A 17,554-nucleotide genomic window follows, 5' to 3' on the forward strand; every position below is an offset into this window, starting at 1 on the left:
ACTAGATAGCTTCTGGAGACAGGAAAATACCCATTGAACTTGAAAGTAACTTCCCTTCAGCTACCAATGAAAAGGTGTGAGCTAACTCTCCTCCCCCCCTCAATAACTAAATCAATAAAAATAAAAAAGGTTGCTCGTTTATTTATTTATTTGGATTTTGCTCACACTTTTTCAGAGTATCTCAGGTGCTACTATATTAAACAGTCTATCAAATCAGAACCACTGATCTCCTCGCTTGAAAACGTGAGCGCGTACTCGTAAGCATCATTTGTGCGCTCAGATTATAGAATTCAGATTTGCACATATTAGTTGTGTGCTAAGTGGTATTCTACAATTTTAACGCATAACCTGCATAGCACACAAATGCAAAGGGGGGGATATTTCACACGGATGCGGTCATGGGCATTTCCCACATTTATGTGCCCAAGTGTGTCATATCTAGGTGCATGAATTTATGCCTACCATAGACATGGCACAAATGGGCAGGCCTAAATGTTGGTGCCTAAATGCTAGGGACCCATGGCCCCACCCCCGGGCCTGCCCCGTTCTGGCTGACCAGGCCATGTTCTGCCCCCAGGCTCGCCTCCGCCCTGCCCCCATACCCCGCCCACCTCAACCTGCACGAGCGACGTCAGATGGCATTCGCTCATGTGCTGGTGTGACGTGATGACATCACATGCATGCACGTGCGTCACCGTGTTGCATCCATGCCCTCATGAATGCCGTCCCGACGTCACTCATTGCCAGAAGCTTTTTAAAATCCAGACAAAGTGCCGGGTTTTGAAAAGCTGTCCGGGGAAATCCGGATGTCTGTTAACCTTACTAAATGCCAACTTACGCTAGTATTCTAGAAGGGAATCTGGTTGTCCAGCTGCCATTACAGAATCCGCACTTAGCACCAGAATTTTGGTGCCCAACTGTTGGCAAACTTTATTGAATTGTTCCCTAACTGCACTTTGGATTCATCATCCTAGATCAGTGGTCTTCACTAATTTTTAAATTGGAATCAGTGATGAGTAAGGGGGGGTGGACTGCCCCAGGTGCTATCTTTGCGGGGGTGCCGGTGTCTCTTCTCCTTTTCACCCCCTGCATACTTCTTTAAATGTTTGCCAGTGCAAGCAGCATCTTCCACTTGCACCAGCTTCAGCTCCTTTCTGACATCACTTCCAGGTCACGGGACCAGATGTGATGTCAAAAGGGAGCCGAGGTCAGTACGAGCAACAGGCAGAAAATGCTGCTCGTGCCGGTGAACATGTCAAGAGGTACGTGGTGGGTGGGAGGGTTTCCAAGTGGTAAGGAAGAGTAGGGGCACCACTGCCCCTGGCACCTCCCTCCCTCCCTCACTATACCACCGGCTGGAGCCACTTTGAATCCAGATGAGCTAAAGGAGAGCCACTCTTCAATGCTGTGACACTGTTGACTTGTGCGTGTCGTCAACATCTACCCTACCAATCCACCTTCAACATTTTTATTGAGGGTATGCTCAAGGAAGTGAGCATGCCTACAAGTATTCTTTTTGTCTACTGCGAAATGCTTTGTCCTCCCATCCATTTTACCCTTTCAGTCATGAGTTTGATTAGAAAGGCAAAGAGTTGAAGAAAAGAAAAGCTGGAAAGATGATGCATGCCGCCTCAGAGATCTCCAAGGGCCACCATTGGCCCTGGGCTTTGCACTGAAAAACACCCTCCTAGATAAGCAAAGGAAAGCCTCCTTCTTGAGGCCTCTAGCAACTTTTCTGTGACAGAATAAAAATTCACATTTTACAGTAACTGATCTGAAAGGATTCTTCCAAAGACTCACCCGTGCTCTGAGTTTCTAACAGCCTGTGCATGGTGCTAAAAGGTCCTGGAGGGATGTTCAGGTTGCTTAATGTGTTGTGTCCAGAGTTAACAGAAGGATCTCCTGAGCTCTTATCTTTCTGCATCTCATGAGAGGTACTTGGATGCAAGGTGGGGTAGTTCTTGCTGCCAACAATATTCTTTGGAGGTCCTTCTGAGCTGGGCAAAATGAGGCCAGGCTGCATAAGGGAATATTTGCGGTGAATGGGTTCGAAATGACAATCTGCGTGGTAGATGCTGTGAACCGATTCCGTGTTACTGGAAGAAGCTCTAGGGGAAGAGTGAGGGTGAGTTCCCGGTGAAGGCAGCATTAGTCTGTTGGTGCCATTATGGAGTGAGCTGGTCTCCACATCACTGATCTCAGGACTGGCTTGTGGCGCTCTTAAATTCCCATTGCCCACATGGTAATGGTGGTGGTGATGATGGTGATGGTGAATTAGATGGTGTACAGACGACCTTCGCCGCCGATGCCTACATGTCTGTGTTTCCGGATTGCTCTTATTCACAGGACTAGGGAAGAGCCCAGTTTTGGAACTCATTACTCCGTACAGCTGAACAAACTGTTTGCTGGCCTTGCGAGCCATGTAGACCAAATATTTCAGAAGTTCATCGTAGCAGCTGCCTGGTTCCGAGAAACTGGCCAAGGTACTGGCATTAGACAGGAAGCGGACCCGCTGCTCCCTCATCAGAAGGCTCTCCCGTTGCTTGGTCTCAGAGAACTGGGTTGCTATGACGACCAAACAGAGATTGATCATGAAAAATGAGCCAATCTAAGAGAAAGAAAAAGGAATCCTTTAGTTTAGGACACACTTATTTCTGCCATCTCTCAATATCTTTCCATCTCCCAACCTTCATTTACTCCACCTTCCACCCATATCCTTCACCTCCTGTCTGAAGTGATACTCGTCACCATCCCACCTAACTCTACGGAGACTGAAGAAGACCCATCTCTCTCTCTTCCATAGCATTTTTCTACACTCTGCTCCCATTATAAGGAAGAGAACCCATGTTTTTCAAATGAACATTCTTCCACAGAAAGAGAACGAAACATGTACTTTGTTGTTACATCTTAAGCACACTTATTTTAATTATAAGCAAACAGTTTGCGTTGATATACTGTAATTGAATGCTCTTTTGGGGAGAGCATATTCCTCTCGTTGTGTAGGCTTACCAATTTCTTTTTTTTCTGTTAGTGTTAATGGAAAATTCTGCTATCTGTTAATGGGATTTGTGAACAGCTCAACGGTATCAGTCTAAAAGTTTGTGTAACGAGGAATGTTTCACGTTCTCCGAGACAGGGATTCATTAAATTCTATTTTCATTAAATTAAGAAGATAATTCTCTAGGGATTATAAAAACAGCGCCTTACTTTTCCACATTTTATGTTCTTAAAAAATTCATTATGAAGAGAATAATTTGTGCTAACACAGTGTTTTACGTTCACCGGTTGTGACAAGAAATTCTTCTGGAGATCTCCTGTACACACGCATTTATGCAAGAAAATCCATTACAGTATACATGACAACTGTGCAGAGAAATTGCTTCCACGTGACAACTACAAAATGCATAACACACGCAGACTGCACATGCTAACGAACTGTCTACACATGCCATACATATAATTGTGCAAAGAAACTATCTATAATTGGTAATGTCACTAAACTGGACTAGTGAAAACAGATTCAAATGATAGCTTTACTTTTGTCATATTTCATGAGTGTGCCTCAGCCCCACCACTCCACCCCTGTACTATCTTGTGACTGCGTGGAGATTTATGTGGCACTTCATCATCGGCTGCTCATATTTCTTATTTCTTAGTTTTTTAGTATAAGTGTAAAACCGTGAAAAATCCTTCATGCAATCATAAGATATTATCCTCTGTATAAAGGTGATGCAGATACTTAGCTCTGTCAGCCAACGTTGGGGAGTCCTAACCCGACATGTTTCACGTCAAACGACACTGTATCAAGGTTCTCCCGAGTACGCGCAGGTCATCCGACTCATAGTTATGTTAAGAGTAAGATCGTTATGATTGCATGAAGGATTTTTCACGGTTTTACATTCATACTAAAAAACTAAGAAATAAGAAATATGAGCAGCCGATGATGAAGTGCCACATAAATCTCCACGCAGTCACAAGATAGTACAGCGGTGGAGTGGTGGGGCTGAGGCACACTCATGAAATATGACAAAAGTAAAGCTATCATTTGAATCTGTTTTCACTGGTCCAGTTTAGTGATATTACCAATTATTCAGCATTTTGGGACTGGTATAAACATTTACTACTATTGCCATATTTGTGGAAGCTTATAAGAAACTATCTATAAACATTCATATGCAAAGAAACTTTCTAAACTGAGATTCATGCAAATTATCACCAAGACATATATCTCTGTAAATAACTACTGACATGTATAGCCCTCCAAAATAATAACCAGTATATGCATCTGGGTAAATTCATATATTTCACCAAATAAACCTCCCACACATAACCACCCCTGGAAAAATCCCTCTTTAAAATAGTCCTCCTACGCTTTCTAGTCGTGCAACAAAATTTCCCACACGGGTCACTTATACAAAGAAATCTTTCGGATATATCAGCCTGATTAGCAAGCCTTCAGAAGATACTAGTTAAGCCTGATATAACCCATCCACGTTTAAGGATATCACATTCATGCCTTGAATAGCGCCTTCAAGCAACCAACCTTTGAAAAAAGTCTTAAACCCCAACGGATTTCCACGTAATTTTGAAACCAACTGGCCAAATGGGTTATACAAGAGAGCTATTTTCAATAGCAAGAAACCTTTTATTTAAGGAAATTTGGGGCCCATTAACAAAATATTGCAAGTTATGAAATATTAATATTATTTCCCTTTGATTTATGAAAGATTGTTATGCACATCCAGGAGGGGAGGGGGAGGATGGGTGTTGGGATTTAATAACTGTATATTATTTGTTGGCGCAGAGTGCAGTATGTTATATTACTTGTTTGTTCATCTGTTTACACTATAGACTCATAATTTAAAAAACAAACAAACAAACACATCTAAAAAGTGGTCTAACTGGCTACTTGGATGATAAAAAAGCCTGATCGTCCAAGTACCCATAATCAAAGCTGGTTTTAGACTAGCTTAGGCCTTTCCCCTGCCTCTAAACGCATAGAGAGAAAAGAGGCATTTTTAGAGGAGGGGAAAGGGCGGGCGGTGGGCGGGAGGTGGGCCGACCTAGACCTAGGCGTGCAGCAGGCATAACCAAAACTTTAGGCAGGTTGCCTAGTCGGCACTTAGACGTTTTGACTTAGACCAAGTCAAAACAAGTATAAGTGCCGAAAAGGAACCGCTGAGCTGATCGTGGCTGCTGCGATCATCTTAGCGGCCCCAGCAACCTGCCTACCCCCTACAGCAATGATCACGGCAGGAGAGATGGCTCATCTCCCCTGCCGCGATCCACCCTTCCCCACCCCCACCCCCAATGATCAGGGCAGGAGGGAGCCCAAGCCCTCCTGACCCGCAGCACCCCGACTACGTTCAGGGCAAGAGGGAGCGGGGCTTAGCGCATGATGAAAAGTCACGCGGCTTCGTAAAAGGAGCCCTAAGACTTTTTTCAAGAGTGGTTGGTTGCTTGGAGTGTGACTTACGAGTTTTTGTATTAAGATCATAAACTCTGAGTAGTTTTTTGGACTTAAAATTTGCATCACATTTTTTTGAGCCTTGCCACGCTCTATTGCCCTGAGCTAACTCATCGGACATTAACTCCCACATATGCAAACTCTCCACATTGACTTATTCAATATTACTTACTATGATCAAGAGAATGAAGTAGATGAAATTGTAAAAGGAATGGGCATCCATGACAAAGTACATGATGTCTACCCAGCCCTCCAGTGTGATCACCTAGAAGGACCAAAATCACAAAATCATGAGCTCGGATGCACAACACCATAGCATAGGGTTACCATATGGCTCCAGAACAACAGGAGGATGGATTCAGACATCTGGGTTTTACTGTCATTGCTTTCAATGGAAATAAAACCCAGATGTCTCTATCTGTCCTCCTTACTTCCATTGCGTTCAGTGGAAGTAAAACCCGGATGTCTCAATCCGTCCTCCTTACTTCCATTGCGTTCAGTGGAAGTAAAACCCGGATGTCTCAATCCGTCCTCCTTACTTCCATTGCGTTCAGTGGAAGTAAAACCCGAATGTCTCAATCCGTCCTCTTTTTCTGGAGGTTTACGATAACCCTACCACAGTATTATGCACAGAATGGAAACAAGAGTGCAAGAGACGGTGAAACAGCTCCTCTCCATCTCGGGCGGTGGTTGTTCTGTAACTTTATCTACTGAAGAGTAATGTCATCAGTATAACCAACATCAACTCTGGCTAACCAGCATGTCAACCCTAAATTAAAGTTGGGAGTCTTGTCAGCTAAAAATATTAGATTTAAAAAACATCTGCTGAAGATATTTACTTTTTTGAGTGCTAAAGTTTGGAATAGTCTCCCATTGCAAATTAGGCTCTTACCATCATACTTACAGTTTCATAAAGCTTTAAAATCTTATCTTTGTCCTGATACTAAGTGTATTGTATTAATAGGTTCAAGTATTGATCTAGATGTGAATTGTATTTGAATTATAGATTTGTTCCTTCCAAGTGTTAGAGGACTCTCTTGTGTAATCTGCTCCGTATTCTTTTGGAAAATAGGTAGATTATAAATTACATATAATATAACATAAGAACATAAGCAATGCCTCCGCTGGGTCAGACCTGAGGTCCATCGCGCCCAGCAGTCCGCTCACGCGGCGGCCCAACAGGTCCAGGACCTGTGCAGTAATCCTCTATCTCTACCCCTCTAACCCCTTTTCCAGCAGGAAATTGTCCAATCCTTTCTTAAACCCCAGTACCGTACTCTGCCCTATTACGTCCTCTGGAAGCGCATTCCAGGTGTCCACCACACGTTGGGTAAAGGAGAACTTCCTAGCATTCGTTTTGAATCTGTCCCCTTTCAACTTTTCCGAATGCCCTCTTGTTCTCTTATGTTTCGAAAGTTTGAAGAATCTGTCCCTCTACTCTCTCTCTATGCCCTTCATGATCTTATAAGTCTCTATCATATCCCCTCTAAGTCTCCTCTTCTCTAGGGAAAAGAGACCCAATTTTTCTCTATCTATCTCTCTCTATTTCTCTCTGTCTCCCTTTCTCTCTCTCTTTCTGTCCCTCTCTATTCTCACTATGCCCTTCATGATCTTGTAAGTCTCTATCATATCCCCTCTAAGTCTCCTCTTCTCCAGGGAAAAGAGACCCAGTTTCTCCAGTCTCTCAGCGTATGACAGGTTTTCCATCCTTTTTATCAGACGTGTCGCTCTCTTCTGAACCTTCTCGAGTAACGCCATATCCTTCTTAAGGTACGGCGACCAATATTGTACGCAGTACTCCAAATGCGGGCGCACCATCGCCCGATACAACAGCAGGATAACTTCTTTTGTTCTGGCTGTAATACCCTTCTTGATTACACCTAGCATTCTATTTGCTCTCTTAGCGGCCGCTGCGCACTGTGCCATCGGCTTCATTGTCATATCCACCATTACCCCCAAGTCCCTTTCCTGGGTACTCTTATTCAATAATATTCAATATAGGTCAACCTTGGTGCAACACATATGAAGCATCAAGGATTTTTCCTGCATTATCATACTTGTTTGCTAAGTATCCCCTTTGTTTCTCAATAAGACACATTAGGGTGGGCCATTGAAGATAATCAACAATTTTCACTATATTATTTGAGTTTCATACATCATTACTAAGGATTGAAAGATATGCTGATGATGGCATAATGTCACTTGAATGACAGTTTTCAGAAAGCTAATCATCTCCAGCCCTAACAAATAATTACTGTTGACCGCCACAAACAACAACTTCAGCTAGAGGTATGGGTAACGTGGCCATTTATTTTTTTTTCCTCAAAATGGGACAGGAACCCCCCCCCCCCCCGGATCCCATTAAATATAGTGTAAAATATAGACAGCAGATATAAATTCTCAAAACTGACACATTTTGATCACTAAATTGAAAATAAAATAATTTTCCCTACTTTTCTTGTCTGGGGATTTCATGGATCTCTGGTTGAGATAAGTGAGGAAAGATAGTGAGGGGCAGTTGAGTGAGTGCATTTGTAGGTCATTAAGAAGAGTTTGAATTGTATTCAATTAAAGTCTATTTGGACTCTACTCTTTGCTTGATCAGGTTTTTCTTTTCTGTCACTTTGGAGATAATTGCATATTAATTGCCTATCTGTTTTCTAGTGCTAAATAAATCTAGCACTAGGAATACGTCTTGCACACCTACCTGAAATATTGCAATCCAGGCGTATCCAATATTATCAAAATTGATTGCGCCTTTAAAGGGGTTATGCTCCCCGGCAGAACAATTCGTGTAATACTGGTTCCAGTTGACACAGGATGTGTTGCTGGTGTTGTTGTAGAAATTGTAATCTAGGGTGCACTCCAGCCCCTCCTCTCTGCGCATCGGGATGCTGCGGCAGATTCTCATGCCATTCTCCCGGGGCTGGGAGCAGATGAAGGGGTTCTCTTCTTCATTTTCAGTCTGGTAGTAGTTTTCCATTTCCAGTGAGAGAGGTCTGAAAGGGACAAGGAGAGATCGTCTCAGTTCATCTTGTCCAGTTTTGTATTTTGGTTCTCATTTCGGTGTCACGTTTAACTGGAGTTTAGGGGGATGTGTGTTTTAAAAACAACGGGCGCTGAAGCCGGACATGTATCGCTCCATTTCCCCTGATGAAGCGTTGGCGAGACAGGTGCCCTGTCGGAAATCATGGTGAAGCATGATGCAAGCGGTGGTGATTGAGTGGCTGCCATTGCTCCACTTTGCGGGTTTCCTGCTTCTACAGCCCAACACTGTGAAGACTGTTTTCAGATACGTGTGACATGGGTTTTTTTGCATCCATATTTATGCAAATGCCATTTATTTGCAAGTACAATTGGTATTTTGAGTATTTTTACCAAATACTGGAGTTTTTTTAGACCGAGGATGTGTCTCCCTGCTTCAAAAAAACGTTTATTGAAGTAGATATGCCTATGTGGGTGTACAACTTGGATTTTACCCATATTAGACACTTAAGGTCTTTTCTCCAATTTTTTGGTGTATTGTATTTGACACTCTGAACATTGTATGCAGTGCTGGGTTAATTTTTGGATGTTTTTTTTTCTATGAGTACATATTGACATCCACACTTGTGTTGTTGTTTTTTTGTTTTAAAAATTGATACAGAAACAATGATTTTTTTTTTTTGTCTCATTCTAGGCCATTTTCGTAATGAAAGGACAAAACAAAAGGGAGGAGGAAGTGATGCAGTGGGGGGAGGGGGGTCCCACCAAAGTAAGTTGGCTCAAGGCTCCATGATCCTTTGCGCAGTGGATTTTTCCCGTCTATCTTTTTTTTTGTGTGTAAATCTTTATTCATTTTTGATTCTTACAACAAGTGAATTAAACATAATAAAAACAATTTTCACATATCACTTGTATTTACAATTAAATATTCTTGTAAGCTAAAATAAGTACCCCCCTTTTTATCAATATTCCTAATTCCATATGATATACATTTCCCACCCCAACCCCACATATATACTACCCATGTGCTAAGATATCTGATTATTAGAGTAATTAGTCAATGGCCCCCATATTTTTTTAAAATTATGAAGATTCTCTTGTTGTAACGCTATCATCTTTTCCATCTTATATATGTGACAAACTGAATTCCACCAAAATGTATAATTTAATTTCCCGTCTATCTTAATAATCATTCAGATAACTTAGGACAGCAGAAAATCCAGATACGGCCTTGGTAAATTTTCCCCCTGGACATCCTACTGCATTTAAAAATCAAACAGTGAGAATAGAGGTAAAGGAAAAAATGAGTATGTACATGTTATATTGAACATTCAGGCCCCCTTTTATCAAGCCGCGTTAGGGTTTTTTTTAAAAAATCACTGGCCGCTGTGGTAAAAGCTCCGTTCAAAGAATTCCTATAAACGTCAGAGCTTTTACCGCAGCGGTCGGCGATAAAAAGCCCTAAGCAGCTTGATAAAAGGGAGCCTCAGTTTACTAATTATATAAGCACAAAGAGCCTTTATTAAATCAATTTTATGCATGTAAAATCTCTACATTAGGCTCTGTAAAGTTGATTAACATACATACCTTTAGTTTTCTGTGTGCTAATCAAGTTTTACCTGCACTAACGAATGAAACACCGAAAACAGGTTTCAAAATCTGTAAAGTTTTCAAAATCCGTCCAAAAACTAACCAAAGATTTTTGGTGAGTGCACGCTAGAACATCGTTTACCACAGTGTGGGGTTTCCAGACCTCTGGGAAACCCCAGACATGTCCTCTTTTTAGAGGACTGTCTGGGTGCCCAGGCGGACTTTCCAAAACCCGGTAGTTTGTCTGGGTTTTGAAAAGCCCTGACCTCCCGGCTGTGCCTGGAGGACCTCTGAGCATGCGTGGATGATGTCACATGCATCTGCGCATGCTTGATGGGCCTCTAGACGCGGCCCAGAGGTCGGACAAGAAAGACGAGGCTTGGGGGGGGGGGGGAGGGGGGCTGGAGGCAGAATGGGGTGGGGCTGAATGAGGCTGGGCCATGTGTCTGGGTTTTTCCGTGGAAAAATCTGGTAACCCTACCCCAGTGCTCCCTGATTTTAGCATCCAATTCCCATTATCAGTCTCTACTTGGAGAGGACCAAGTAAGTAAATATGGCTGCCTCGGCAAAACCCTCGCCTTCCAGGTCGCCAAACTAAACCCATGGATAGCCCAATCAATCCTCGAGGCTCCAACCTACCTCAGCTTTAGAAAACTACTCAAAACACACCTCTTCCAACTCCACGACACTTAAGTGCCCCCTCCCCAAAGAACCCCGCCCCACCCCCTTTTTATCTCACCCCACCCCACCCCCCTGATCCATTCTATCCTTCCCCCCAATTTCATCTACTTCGTTGCCTGCATCCCTATCTAATTGAACACTTAACTCTACGTAAATCTGTTCAATTAATACTTAATTGCATGTAACCATGTCTAATTAATGTGAACCGCCTAGAACTCACTGGGTATGGCGGTATACAAGAATAAAGTTATTATTATTATTATTATTGTGCCCAGGTCTGGACTTACATGCTGAAGTTCTCTGGAAGAAAACAGCGGTTCCTGAGCAGTCCGGCCCACAGCTGGACCCCGACGATACCGAAGATGAAGAAGACAAAGAAGCAAAGTAGCAAGACGTTGCCCAACATGGGCAGTGTGTCAAGAAGCAAAGTCACCAGGATGCGCATACCTTGAAAACAGGAAGGAAAAACGTCAGACCAGACCACATTTATCCAAGGCAGAAACAGATGTAGCTGGGAAACTCATTCCTCTTTCCTCTGAAAAGGGCCCAAGATTTTGAACTGTAATTAACTCATGTACCCGAAAAGGACCTTTCAACGCCTCTGCAAAGAAGGGAAAATCTAGGAGAAATATATTTTTGAATAGGATTTCAATAACATGTCATTGACTTTCTTCTGATAAGTAAAATATTTTCAGACTGAACCTAAATTTTTGCAGCAGCCTCACCACAATTTCATTATAATTTGAACTAGCTGTAAATATTAATGCGGATGCTAAACCAATCACTTTTTTTTTTTTTTGAACACATGTTAAAAAAGACCTATAACCGCAGCATGCATGCTAACGCCAAACAAAAGGATAAGCAAATTTTAAATAGCCCTTGGGGCTTGCAAGCAAATTCTCACAGGAAAACTCCCAGGTACAAAATACATGTAAGGTAATATACGCAGGAATTTCAAAGTGAAATTCCCACTTTGAGGATATGAATTTATCATGTATTCAGTTTGTTTGGCTCAGTGATCCTTTATGCCTACCCTATGGGCCTATGGGAGAGGCCTTATACAACCTGGGCCAATCAGAGCCTCAGGCCCCTCCCTGGTTCACCATGAAGGGGTCTAAGGCTCTGATTGGCCTGGGGAAGGGGCCTGAGCCTCTGATTGGCCCAGATTGTATAAGGCCCCTCCTATTGGAGAGGCCTTATACAACCTAGGCCAATCAGAGCCTCAGGCCCCTTCCCGGATGCACTGTGAAGAGGTCTAAGGCTCTGATTGGCCCGGACACCCCATAGGAGGGGCCTTAGGAATCTGGGCCAAACAGAGCCTTAGGCCCTTTCATGGGGCATCTGGGGAGGGGCCTCAGGCTCTGATTGGCCCAGGCTGTATAAAGCCTCTCCCATGTGAGGGGCCTTATACAACCTGGACCAATCAGAGCCTCAGGCCCCTCTCAGGTGCATCCCAAAATGCACCGGGGAGGGGAAGTCCCATTTTAGATGACACAGGCAGGCCAGCTAGGAGGAGGGAGTCTGCGCTCTCTGTGCATCTATGTTGAGGTAAAGGGGAGGGGGCATTGGAGACAGGGATGGGGGCGTCAGAGGTGGGGGGAGGTCACTTGGCAGCGGGGAGAGTAGGCATCTCTCACGCTGCAGGGGGTGTTGCTGCTATTCCGGAGGGGGTGTCTGCTGCCGCTGCAGAGGAGGGGTGTTGTGATGCAGTGGGAGAGAGAACGGGCATCTCTTCTGCTGCATCACAACACAGGCTTTCTAACAGTCTCTGACACTGACCGGCACCCCTGGACCAGCCGCTCATTTTTGTCACAAAAAGCCGACGCTGCATTTAGAAAATGGTTCGGCATTTTTTTAGGAATCCACTGGAGTGCTCATTTCAATGCTGAAGAGCCCATTTGCATGTCATTGTCGGAGATTGCTAGAAAGCTCGCTATTGACAGAGATAATCCGTTTTGATAATCCACCGCTACAATGCGTACAGGCTAAACCGTCAGTAAACAGTTTAGGGACAGCGTTAACGTTTTGAGAATCTTCTCCTCAGAGTGCTCAGTTCTATTTCTTCTCACAGCTCCAACCAGCGGCATAGTAAGTGGGGGAAGGGTGCAGACTGCCTCGGGCGACATCTTCGCAAGGGGCATCGGCACCTCTCCTCCCCCCCGTTTAACCCTTAAAATGTTCGCCGGCACAAGCAGTCTCTTTAACTTGCTGCTCGCGCCGGTCTCTGCTCCCTTCTGGCGTCACTTCCTGGTCACAGGACAAAGATGTGACGTCAGAAGACAGCTGAGGCGCCAGCAGCAGGTGGAAGGTGCTGCTCAAGCCGGTGAACATTTCAAGAGGTAGGCGGGGGGTGGGGGGTGGGAAGGGAGGTGCTCAAGCTGCAGGGAAGAGTGGGAGGAGCATGGCATGGCACTATTAAGATCATTTGCGGTGCATAAAAATACGGTCGCGTTTCTCCCCTTTTGTTCAACGCACATTGGTTACCAGTAGAACATAGAATTAGCTACAAAATTTCACTTTTAACACTCACAACGAAACTAAATAATCAACCAGATTTCATCAACAGACTCCTAATTCCGTATAACACATCAAAATCTCTTCGTTCAACTTCTCAGAATCTCTTAGTTATACCCTCTTTAAAATCAATTAACACATTGCGCTCTAATAACTTTGCGGTCACCGCCCCCACTCTATGGAACTCGTTGCCTAATCCTCTGCGCTATGAATCCGATATAAAACAATTTAAAGCTAAACTAAAGACATTTTTGTTTCAAGACGCCTTTGGTTAACAATTGTCCTTCTAAGGGCAAAATCTAAAATTTAAAATTTATGTTTAAATGATTTTTATTATTCCAGCAGTAAGAAGCAAATGCAAACAGTAGTACCATTCAGGAAATAACATTTTCAACAATATAATCAGTTCCCCTCCCATTCCCCCCCCCCTCCCCTCCCCTCCCCAAGAATCCATGGCCAGTCCAACAGCTGAGAGTGGGAATAAAATCTTAAAGATTCAAAAGTCTACTGCGAGCACGCGGTGTGAGGTCCTGCCAGAAGTGCTCCCGCAAAGAGTCAAGTCTCCCACCATGCGTCTCTCCAGTGTTGCGTGCACTATCATTAGGGATCTCCATTGTGCATATGACGGGGGATCACGGGAGAGCCAGTTGGTGCGGATGGCTTTTTTTTCCCATCAAAAGGGCTCTGGAAATAAATGCTGACATTCCCCTGGGTTTGGGCGAGGCTCTATTATAAAATCCAAATAACGCCCTCGGTTGCGGAAGCCATCGCCTTCCCCAAAGCGATGTGGTATATAGGCCAAGATGTCTCCAAAACTGTTGGATTGCGGGGCAGGCTCAAAACATGCGACTCAAAGATGCGTGAGCCTGATTGCATTTCGGGCAAGAATGCGACGCAGTAATCCCCATCCGGGCTGCACGTTCCGGTGGAATGTAAAGTCTAAGAACAATTTTCAATTGCATTTCCCAGTGAGTAATATTGGGTGACACCTTCTGAATGTTCTTCAGGACCCGTTGTAACTGTTGAGCAGTCAACTGGCAATGCAAGTCCTCAGCCCACGCTGTCGCTAATATATCCAGATTCGTACTTGGTTGGCAATCCCGGATCCCCACAATATGAAATCGTAGAGGAATCCTCTGTTGGGCTGAAAGGCTGAAGAGTTCCGAAAGCGCCTCCCTGCAGACTTCAGTAAGGGCAGCCACTGGGAGGGACTGAACATAGTGACGGACGGATCTGGTAATAGGCGAAGAGATCATTAGCCTGTAGGTCAAAAGTTCGTTGCAGCTCGGCAAATGTGACCAGGCTCCCCTCCTCCGAAAACAGGTGAAAAAGATATTGTAGACCCTGTGCTTGCCACCTAAGAAAGGTGGCCTTTTGCATGCCCGGCTGGAAAGCTCCATTGCCCTGTATAGGCAAATATAAAGACACCCTAGAAGACAATTTGGCTGTTTTACAGACCCATCTCCATGTCCTTCTGGCCGGCGTAAAAATGGGGTAGTGAGACACCAAAGGACGCATCCTCGGATCCGCCACATGTAGAAAATAGCTTACATGAAAATTTAAAATTTAAACTAACTGCTGTTTTAATACTAACCTATTGTTTTACCCGTGTATGTTTTATCTTTTCTATAATTATTGTAGTTCTTCCCCACTATCCTTGTTTTAAGTTACGAATGTTCCGATCAAAGCCGTTTCTTATGTTTGGATGTTATTTAGTATCCCTCATTTTACGTGTTTTCATGTAATTTTATATTGTAAACCGCTAAGAAATTTGAATAGGCAGTCTAAAAAAATCTTTTAACAAACTTGAACTACCACCCTGGGTGCCAACCTTCCTCGTTCCGCCACTGGCTCCAGCCTCCTCGCATCAAACTTGTGTAAAAGTTAACCAGGCACACGAGGTTTTGTCAATGCTGACAAGCAACAAAGCGACTGCACCCCAGGAGAGAGAGCAACACAGAGCAGAGTGTTCTAAGAGGTGGAAAAAAAGAGACATCTGTGAGGCTTGTATTGTGTAGCGTGGAAAAAAATTCAACTTTTAACTTTTCTAAGGGACAATATCTCCGAAAGAGTTAGTTCTGTGCATACCACGGCACTAATGGACTTCATGCCTAAGCCAGGGTATGGGGAGTGTGAGCTCCATCTCTGATTTACTTGCCAAAGAGAGCTTCCTTCTGGAGTTCATAAGATGTAACGCGAACAGGAAATGTCTTTAACCCTTTATTTGGCACCGTTGCTCGGAACCAACATGCGTCTTCTACGGCTCTTATGGGGAGATCTGCATCTCCAAATGCCCGTTTACTCGGCACCATTGCTCTCGTTCAATATCAAGTTACATAAAGCAGCCGGTTTCACCATCTGCCAATTAAAGGGTTAAAATGAAGCCTGTGGCGCCTCATGCAACGGGAACTATTTCTCTGTGTTTCTGCCACATTTTCTTCGTCACAGACTGCGTTCCTTGGTACTTAAATATGGTATGTGAAGTGTATCGATTTTTCACTCCATCAAAAATGACGAAGACTAGGGGACACTCGAAGTTACAGGGAAATACTCTTAAAACCAATAGGAGGAAATTTTTTTTTCACTCAGAGAATAGTTAAGCTCTGCAACGCGTTGCCAAAGGATGTGTTAAGAGTGGATAGCGTAGCTGGTTTTAAGAAAGGTTTGGACAAGTTCCTGGAGGAAAAGTCCATAATCTGTTATTGACAAAGACAGGGGGAAGCCACTGCTTGCTCTGGATCGGTAGCATGGAATGTTGCTACTCTTTGGATTTGGGGCCAGGTACTAGTGACCTGGATTGGCCACCATGAGAACGGGCTATTTGGGCTTGCTGGACCATTGGTCTGACCCAGTAAGGCTATTCTTATGTTCTTAACAGCGGTGCCCCTGCAAGGAAAATCCGATGTATTTTGCACCTTCCTAAACCTGGATCCCGGATTCGTCTGTCGTACATATTTTAATGATAAAATGTTCCCCTTTTTCTTGATTTTTATCCATATTTTGTTTTAAATTTTAGTATTGTAAACCATCTAGATACACTTTGATAGACTAGTGTATATCAAGTGTGGAATAAACTTGAAACTTGGAACCCTGCTGCTTATATTTGCATTTTGTAACCATTGTAGAAACTTTACAACATGCAATGCTTCATTCTGTCTTCTCCTTTTCCCTTTTCCCTTTTCCCTCTCTCTCTGCTTTTTTATTTCTCTATTTTCCTCTTTTTTTCCCCTAATGTGTCTGTTAACTTCTTCCATCCTTGAGCTTTCCGTTCAGTTGCAACCACGTCCCACTCCCATGGTGCAGTTAGATCTTGTTCTTATCAGCTTCGGATGACCTGCCAACTAAAACCTTTCCTAATCAGGGTGGCACATGCAGTTATTCCACCGAGGCTTGGCTATTGCAATTCCTTGCACCAAGGTCTTTCGCAAGTGTCCTTGAACGATTAAAGCTAGTAACAACTGCTACTTACATTGTCACTGGGGTGAAGAGACAGGACCATGTTACTCCAGTCAGTGGTGGTGTTAAGGGGTGGGGGTGGGGGGCAGTCCGCCCCGAGCACCGTCGTCGTAGGGGCGCGGCACCTGTCCTCTCCGCCTCCTTGCTCCTTTCCCGCACCCCACTGCTGTGCGCGTGTGCGTCGCTTCCCTTCCCCCGTACCTCTGTAACGTTCCTGGCGCGAGCAGCAACCCCCGACCTGCTGTTGCGCCTGCGTCATCTCTTCTTCTGACGCCACTTCCTGGACCTGCGCCTAGGAAGTGACATCAGAGGGAAAGCCCACGCAGGTGCGACAGTGGGTCGGGGGGGGGGGGTTGCTGCTTGTGCCAGGGACATTACTGAGGGAGGGCATGGAAGGAGCGTGAAGGGATGGGGGGCTAGAGAAGAGGGCGGGGGAAGCGGTGAAACTGACACGGGCGCCTTTCACCCTCGCCACACCACTGACTCCAGTCATAATTGGACATCTTTCATCGGTTACCAGCGGTACAGAGAATACGATTCAAAATCCTTTCCCCCTCTTCTACGAAACTGCGCTAGCAGTTCCTAGCACGGGGAGCTGCGCTCAACGGTCCACGCTGCTCCCAAATGCTTTTAGGAACTCTAAGCGGTCCTTTTTTCAAGCTGCGCTAGCGGGATTAGCGCGTCAGACATTTCATCACGCGCTAACCCCCGCGGCCGGCTAAAAAACTAACGCCTGCTCAACGCAGGCGTTAGCGGCTAGCGCGACAGGCGGTTTAACGCGCGGTATTACGCACTTTAAACCCCTACCGCAGCTTGATAAAAGGACCCCTAAGAGCGTCGGGAGCAGCATGGGCTAATCAG

The 17,554-nt window shown here is 44.5% G+C and overlaps 1 protein-coding gene across 8 annotated transcripts in view; it reads right to left on the bottom strand.

Annotated features, from left to right (window-relative positions):
- CACNA1G (calcium voltage-gated channel subunit alpha1 G) overlaps positions 1-17,554 on the bottom strand; it is a 574,606-nt gene that overhangs the window by 204,438 nt on the left and 352,614 nt on the right. For all 8 annotated transcript variants that reach the window (XM_033960654.1, XM_033960655.1, XM_033960653.1 and 5 more), the window contains exons 5-8: positions 11,011-11,170; positions 8,175-8,466; positions 5,640-5,732; positions 1,801-2,608 (exon numbers count right to left, since the gene is read on the bottom strand). In XM_033960654.1, the coding sequence (XP_033816545.1) occupies positions 1,801-2,608; positions 5,640-5,732; positions 8,175-8,466; positions 11,011-11,170 (1,353 nt within the window). The remainder of the gene's footprint in view (positions 1-1,800; positions 2,609-5,639; positions 5,733-8,174; positions 8,467-11,010; positions 11,171-17,554) is intronic.

Source organism: Geotrypetes seraphini, chromosome 10 (assembly GCF_902459505.1).
Source record: "Geotrypetes seraphini chromosome 10, aGeoSer1.1, whole genome shotgun sequence".
NCBI lineage: Eukaryota > Metazoa > Chordata > Amphibia > Gymnophiona > Dermophiidae > Geotrypetes > Geotrypetes seraphini.